Source organism: Colletotrichum chrysophilum, assembly GCF_026319265.1.
Source record: "Colletotrichum chrysophilum strain AFK26 chromosome Unknown scaffold_212, whole genome shotgun sequence".
Taxonomy (NCBI): domain Eukaryota; kingdom Fungi; phylum Ascomycota; class Sordariomycetes; order Glomerellales; family Glomerellaceae; genus Colletotrichum; species Colletotrichum chrysophilum.
The window spans coordinates 25,759-34,040 of NW_026517499.1; the positions used below are offsets into that span (position 1 = coordinate 25,759).

At 59.6% G+C, this 8,282-nt stretch overlaps 1 protein-coding gene across 1 annotated transcript; it reads left to right on the plus strand.

Moving 5' to 3' along the window:
* Positions 1 to 734: 734 nt before the first annotated feature.
* COL26b_013215 (Type I Iterative PKS) lies at positions 735 to 8,230 on the plus strand (the record flags this gene model as incomplete). Its single annotated transcript, XM_053185836.1, has 2 exons — positions 735 to 7,523; positions 7,577 to 8,230. 2 exons carry the CDS (start codon positions 735 to 737, stop codon positions 8,228 to 8,230), a joined length of 7,443 nt encoding a protein of 2,480 aa, XP_053030216.1.
* Positions 8,231 to 8,282: the final 52 nt, after the last annotated feature.

Sequence of the window (8,282 nt, forward strand, 5' to 3'; positions counted from 1 at the left end):
CGGTGCGCGCTTCCGAGGCCGCAAAATACCCAGCCCCGTTTTCGACGTTGTTACGCTTCCGTTCTCGTCGAGCCAGCCAAGACCTGACACAGACCACATGTCGGTCGTCGTTGAAGAAGAGGCGTCTCTTATCAAGCCTCCCGACAGCCGATGGCGCCAGTGACTCTGCGATGCTGGACGGGAGGCTAGCTAAGTAGTAGTAGTCCCGTTCCCGGGCAACTGGCCGACCGCCGAACGTGCAGCTCAAATCCCGGCGACCGTTCGAGACACGTTCGGCCACGGAACTCCGAACCACCCACCCCTTGCCAACATCATGAACGCCGAATGTTCTTCTCCCACCGCCACACGCCCCATTCCACCCCTTTGGATCCACCCCAACCGTGGCGGATGGGGGCGTGTGTCTCTTCTGCCCCCTTGCTTTTTTGACAGCAAGGGCACAGGCGTCATGATACCGACGACGCTGGTCTGCGAGGGAGACATCGCGAGATTGATGCCGCGGGCCTGTTGACTCCTTTCCCCTTCGCCGTGTAAGTGAAAATTCTATATATCCCTTCCCGTTCTTCGCCCGAAATGATTCAGTTTATTGGAAGCAAACACATCAACTCAACTTCTTCTCTATTATTATACTCTTCTCTCCGCCTTGATATCTCATCCCTGAGGCCATCATCCCTACCACTTATACCCTTTATTCCTTCCCATAATACATAATCATCCTAGAGATACCCCCGACAGCAATGTCTACCTCCTACAAGATCCCCAAGTCAGAGCCCATTGCCATTGTCGGCACTGGGTGCCGCTTTGCTGGCGATGTTAACTCCCCTTCTCAACTTTGGAATCTCCTATCCAACCCCAAAGATCTCACACAAAAGGTTCCCGCCAACCGCTTCAATGTTGAGGGCTTCTTTCACCCGGATGGAGAGTATCATGGTGCCACGAACGCCACCCAAGGCTACTTCCTCGAGCAGGACCACCGCGTATGGGACGCAGGGTTCTTCAACATCACGCCTAAGGAAGCGGAGGCTATCGATCCGCAGCAACGTATCGTGCTAGAGGTCGTATACGAAGCCATGGAGTCTGCCGGATACACCCTTTCCCAATACGCCGGCCGCAAGGTCGCCGTCTACGCCGGTCTGATGACCGCCGATTACGACTCGCTATGCCAGCGCGACGATATCACCGCTAGCCAGTACTTCGCCACCGGTAACTCGCGAGCCATCCTCTCCAACAGGATATCCTACTTTTTCAACTTCCGCGGCCCCTCCATGACCATCGACACTGCCTGCTCATCGAGTCTAGTCGCCCTCCACCAAGCCGTTCTCAGCCTGCGATCCGGCGAGTGCGAGATGGCCTGCGTGGCCGGCGCCAACATGATGATCACGCCCGAGCAGTTCATCACCGAGTCCAGCTTGCACATGCTCAGCCCTACCGGGCGTTCGAGGATGTGGGATGTTGGAGCGGACGGATACGCGCGTGGTGAAGGTTTCGCCGCGCTCTTCATCAAGCCCCTCTCTCGAGCCCTGAAAGACGGAGACGCAATCATCAGCATTGTCAGAGAGACGGGTGTCAACTCGGATGGACGAACTCAGGGCATCACGATGCCGAACCCCCTGGCCCAGGCCGAGTTGATCAAGGATACGTACCGCCGATCGGGTCTCGACTCCCAGAGCCCCACGGACCGGTGCCAATATTTTGAGGCGCACGGGACGGGCACCCAGGCTGGTGACCCTAGGGAGGCGCAGGCTATTGCTACTGCATTCTTCGGGAACGAGGCGTCGACTGCCGCCGACAGCGATGATAAGAAGCTTGTCGTCGGGTCCATCAAGACGGTCATCGGCCACACGGAAGGCGCCGCTGGTCTGGCTGGCCTACTGAAGGTGGTGCACTCCATGCACAACAAGTCGATCCCACCCAATCTGCACCTCGAGACCCTCAACCCGAGCGTCCGACCTTTCTTTGGCCACCTTCGCATCGCCACTGAGCTCATCCCTTGGCCCCAGGCCCCGGCTGGCCAGCCTCTGCGAGGCAGCGTCAACTCTTTCGGCTTCGGTGGCACCAACTCCCACGCCATCATTGAGCGGTACGAGCCGAGCATCCACAACGAGGTTGCGAAGCGCTTCGACCAATCCGTGAAGCTCTCTACCACCAAGCTCTCCGTCGCACACGATGCTAGCAAGCCCAGCGTTGGTCTGCCTCTGGTTCTCTCTGCCAAGTCGCAGAAATCTCTGGTCGCGGTTGTTCGCTCCGCTAGGGAGTTCATGGTTGGTGACCAGACATCGGCTGATGAGGTCGCCTACAACCTCTACACCCGCCGTTCCGCCCTGACTTACAGGGTTTCCGTCTCTGGCGACTCTCGCGATGCAGTCATTGCCGGTCTGGATAACCTCCTCTCCAAGGCTGGATCCTCCTCCAACCCCGAGCTTGGTGTCCGTGCAAAGCTCGACGGCAACAAGCCCAAGATCCTCGGTATCTTCACCGGCCAGGGTGCCCAGTGGTCTGGAATGGGCCGCAAGCTCTTCCACTCCAACTCCGTCTACCGCAGCGCCATTGAGAAGCTCGAGGATGTTCTCAAGACCTGCCCCCACCCTCCAACGTGGTCCCTCATCAAGGAACTCATCCACCAAGATGACGCCTCCCGCATCAACATCGCCGCCCTCTCCCAGCCTCTCTGCACCGCGGTCCAGATCGCCCTCATCGACCTCCTCGCCAGCCTTGGGGTTTCCTTCCACACTGTCGTTGGCCACTCCTCTGGTGAGATCGCGGCAGCCTATGCCGCCGGCGTCCTCTCTGCCCGCGACGCCATGCTCATTTCGTACTACCGCGGCATGTCTGCCCACCTTGCCGGCGGCAAGAACGGCCAGAAGGGCATGATGATGGCAGTCGGAATGACGCGCGCTGAGGCGACTGCTCTCTGCGAGCGCGACGACATCGAGGGCCGCATCTGGGTTGCCGCCAGCAACGCGCCGACCAGCGTCACCCTGTCGGGCGACAATGATGCTGTGAAGGCGCTGCAGGCCGAGTTGTCTGCGGAGAACAAGTTTGCGCGTCTCCTGGTCGTCGACACGGCGTACCACTCCGCCCACATGGAGAAGCCGGCTGCGGAGTACATGCAGGGCTTGGCCGCTTGCGGTATCGCGCCGAAGCAACGGAACGGAACGGTATGGGTCTCTAGCGTCTACGCCGATGGCACGGACCCGAGCGCCGACGAGCTCAAGGCGAGCTACTGGAAGGACAACATGGTCAAGGCCGTGTCTTTCTACGAAGCTATTGACCTCGCTCTGAGCTCGCAGGGCCCATTTGACTGCGCTGTCGAGGTTGGTCCTCACCCGGCTCTCAAGGGTCCTGTTCAGCAGACTGTCAAGGCCGCGACCGGCGGTGCGCTCTCCTACGCTGGTCTCCTCGACCGCAAGAAGGACGATAGACACGCGTTCGCTGAGTTCTTGGGCTTCACATGGTGCTACTTTGGCCCTGAGGCGATTGGATGGAAGGCTCTGGTTTCCAACTCAACCCAGCCTGGCCTCTTGTCATCGAAGGTTGAGCTGCCGTCTTACCCCTGGGACCACAGCCAGATGCACTATCGCGAGTCGCGCATCGCTCACCAGTACCACTTCCGCGAGCAGGGGCCCCACGAGCTTCTCGGTGTTCGCACTCGCGACGACACCGAGTTCGAGCTTCGGTGGCGTAACATCCTCAAGCTTGAGACCATCCCCTGGATCCAGCACCACAAGTTCCAGGGCCAGGCTTTGCTTCCTGCCTCCGCTTACTGCGTGCTCGCCTTGGATGCCGCAAAGGCTGTTCTGAACGGTCGCCCGGCTTCAGTTGTGGAGCTGACAGACCTCGAGTTCATGAGCGGAATCTCACTCGAGTCCAACACTTATGGCATGGAAATCCTCGTTGCGCTTAGCATCCAGCCCCCGGCTACCAAGGGCCGCTTGGCCGGCAAGGTTATCGATGGCACCTTCACCATCACCTCTTGCTATGCCGACGGTGTTGCGCCGATGCAGAAGAACTTCACTGGAAACCTGCGCATCTACCTTGGCGAGCCGTCTGAGGGAGCTCTTCCCGAGCGCGATCCCGCCAGAGCCGAGACACTGCCGGCCGACACCGATGCCTTCTACCAGATGATGTCGGAGATTGGCCTGGACTACACCGGTCCCTTCCGCGCTCTCGAGGGTATTGATCGCAGATACAACTTCTGCACCGCCACTCTCAAGAAGTTCCACGACTCGGACACCACCGGCCTGGGAGTCAGCCCCGCGACGCTCGACAGCTGCTTCCACTCCGTTTTCGCCGCCTGCGCATCCCCGGGTGACAAGTCGCTCTGGACTTCATTCTTGCCCAGAAGCATCGAGAAGATCCGCTTCAACCTTGCGCTCTGCGACGGAAAGCCTGCTGACGGGGCCTCTCTGGTTGTGGACTCCATCATTACGCAGGAGATCCCGCGCACCAAGACCGCGACGACCAAGTTCGTCGGCGACATGAGCATCTTCAACACCCGCGGCGAGATGGAGATCCAGGTCGAAGGCCTCATGGTTGCTTCCTTCGCCAACTCGAAGCCCGAGGATGACAAGGAGCTGTACCTGCACACTGTGATGGACCTCGACCCCGAACACGAGATCGTGACTGCCGACATCAGCAAGGAGGACGTCGCGACTGAGCGCATCCTGCTTGAGAGCTGTGAGAGAGTTGCGCGATTCTACATTCAGGATGAGTCGGCGATCAAGGAGATGGGAGCGCCGCCTACCTTCTTCACCCCGCCAACTTCGCCTCTTGCACCTAAGGTCGCGGGGTCTGAGGCTCAGCCCAGCCCTTGGAAGTACGACACTCAGGAGTCATTGGAGGCTTTCATCCTCCAGTCGCCTTTCTATCATGCTCTGGAGTTCATCCGCATGCTGGGAGAGAACATACCTGATGTCCTGCCGGCCATGATTTCCACCATCATCCAGGAGGCCAAGCAGCTGCACCGCTTCCGCTCCCACGTCAGCCGGGTCGTCTCTCAGATTGCTCATCGCTACCCTCGCATGCGAGTGCTTGGTCTTACAGACCCCGAGGCTGGCCTCTCAGAGCACATCATTGGTGGTCTCAAGGGCTCTTTTGTGTCTTACACCATCGGCACCGAGACCGAGAAGAACTTGCTCGCCAGACTCTCAGGCTCTGAGGCAATCAAGAAGAAGATTGACACCGAGCACCTCAAGCTGCTTGAGTCTGAGAACAAATCGGCCCTTCAACCCTTTGACTTGGTCGTTCTCAACACCTCGGTAGTCAAGGGTATTGAGCAGCGCGACAGACTCAAGCAGGTCCAGAGCTTGATGAAGCCAGGTGCTTTCCTCATCCTCATCCACGAGTCCATGAGCCCCCTCCGCGACAGACTTCGCCGCGCCTTTGGTGTGAGGGCCCAGGTCAACGCACCCCTCACTCCTCCCGAGTGGCCCGATCTCTTGGACGAGTGCGGCTTCGTCCGCGCCGCGATGAAGGCCGAGCAATTCTTCGCCCCTGACTTCTCCCTCATCGTCCGCCAGGCCGAGTCGGAGATCAAGCAGATTGCTCTGAACCCGTTCAATGGCTCTCTGCCCAAGGTGGCGGGACACACTCTCATCATTGGCGCCGGCTCCAACTCGGCCGATCTGGCGGCTGAGGTCCACCAGAAGCTGATCCCCGCCTGCAGCATGGTCGACATTGTCGCCGACTTCGACTCACTCCAACCTGACTACTTCAACGAGGTCAGCAACGTCATCTTCCTTGCTGACCTGGACGAGCCGATGATGAGCACCATGACATCCGAGCGTCTTGATCTCCTCCGCGCCATCATGGCGCCTGAGAAGGTCGTGCTCTGGGTCACCATGAACTCTCGCGCAGGCAACCCTGAGCATGCTGCCACCTATGGTTTCTCGCGCTCCATGCTGGCCGAGATTCCCAGCTTGAAGCTGCAGATGCTCGATCTCGACTCTCGACGCGACTCAGTCGATGCCGTTGCTGAGACATTCTTGCGACTGAGCATGAAGGAACTGCGCGCTGGCGGCAAGGACGGTGAGTTGCTCTGGACGCACGAGAACGAGATCTTCATGGAGCAAGGCCACAGACTTGTGCCCAGAGTCATCCCCTGGAAGGAGGGCAACGACCGAGTCAACTGCCCCCGCAGACTGGTCTCTTCCGAGGTCAACACCCTGGAGAGCTGTGTCGAGGTTGTCTCCTCCCAGTCTGGTGACGGTTCAGCCGTCTACACTGCCAACATTGTCGAGGGCGAGATCCTTGACGCCATTGTCCCTGACCAGAGTGTCATCATGGTGAACTACAGCTCTGTCGAAGTGATCAACTTTGGCCTCAAGTACGCCTCTCACGTCTGCATTGGTAAGGACGTCTCTACCGGTGAGCAGTCGCTGGCAATGACCAAGGCCAACTCTTCCTACGTCACGGTGCCCAACTCCTGCGTCTTCCCTCTTGGAGACCGCAATATCGAGCCCAAGACCCTCCTCAGCCTTGTCCTTCGCTATCTGGTCACCTTTTCTCTTGAAGAGGAAATGATGGGACAGACTCTCCTTCTTCTCGAGCCCGACACCGTTCTCTTGGAGTGCATGAAGGAAGTCTTTGAGCCAAAGGGTGTCAATGTCATCTCTTGCACCACCACCCCGATCAAGGTCAGAACCCCTGGCGAGCGCTACATCCACCCCTACGCCAGCAACCGCGAGCTCAAGGCTCTCTTCCCCTCCGGCGGTGCCTCCATCATCGACTTCCTCCCCGAGGGCAGCGAACTCTCCGAGGCCATCCTCGACTGCCTCCCTGAGAACTGTGAGTACCACTCCCGCTTCTCCCTCCTGACTTCGGAGCACGTCGTCGCCCTCGGAGACTCCATGGACATCGAGCCCATCTGGGAGACCGCCATCGAGAAGGCGTTGGAGAGCATGACCGGCATGAAGGGCCAAATGGGCATTCCCAACATCGACTCCATCTCTGTGCCCGCCCTCTTGGATCAGTCTAGCAGCGGCAAGCCCTTCCAGGTCCTCGACTGGCGCGCCGGCCGCACCGTTCAGCACATTGCCCAGCCGCTCCTGGGAACCCAGCTTCTCCGACCCTACAAGACCTACGTCCTCGTCGGCCTCACCCGCGACATGGGCCAGAGTCTCTGCAACCTCTTCTACGAGCACGGGGCGCGCCACTTGGTCCTCGCCAGCCGCAACCCCAACATGAACCCGCAGTGGATCGATGATCTCGCCGCCAAGGGCTGCGAGGTGCGCATCGAGAGGCTCGACGTCACCAGCATCGAGAGCGTGAGGGCCTTCAAGGAGAGGCTTGCTGCCGAGATGCCTCCCGTCGCTGGTGTCATCAACGGCGCCATGGTCCTAGACGACCGCGTCTTTGCGCAGATGGACGAGAACACCTGGCAGAGGGTCATGCGCCCCAAGACGGTGGGCTCCAGCAACCTCGACGAGATCTTCTCTGACTCTGATATGGAGTTCTTCATAATGACTTCCTCCTTCGCTGCCCCCGGTGGCCACGGAGGACAATCTAACTACGCCGCAGCCAATATGGTAAGTACTCTTTTCCCCTCCCCGATTCCTTCAAGACCGCTAACATTCCGCAGTACATGAACGGCCTCGCCGCCAACCGCCGCCTCCGCGGTCTCCCCGGCTCCGTCCTCAACATCGGTGTCATCTACGGCCTCGGCCTGCTCCACCGCGAGCGCAACGACATCTACGCCTTCCTCGAGAAGGACGGGTACCCGCCCATCTCGGAGCGCGACATCCACCACATGTTCCTCGAGGCCATCGTCACAGGCCGCCCCGTCGACGGCCAGATCTACGACATCACCACCGGCCTGAGCCGCTACAGCACCGCGAACCCGGACCCGCTGCACTGGCACCGCGACCCGCGCTTCTCGCACTTTACGGTTGAGGACGACGCATCGGCCGCGGAGGAGGGCGAGGGCAAGCAGAGTCTCAAGGAGACGCTGCGCGGCGTGGTGGACGGCGGGGTAGATGCCGTCGCGGAGGTGCTGACGGAGGGGTTTGCGCGGTACCTTGAGACTGTGCTGGGCCAGAGCGAGGGGAGTGTGAAGGGCGAGCATAGTGTGGGCGAGCTCGGTATGGACTCGCTTGTTGCTGTGGAGGTGAGGGGGTGGTTCTACAAGGTTGTCGAGAGGGATGTGTCTGTGATGAAGATTTTGGGGAGTGCGAGCGTGGCGAAGTTGTGCCATGAGGTGTCTGAGGGGTTTGTGGGTGAGAGGGTGACGGCTTGAGCGATGCTTTTTACTATATAAGATGTGGGCAAAGGGGTTTGGATAGGATATT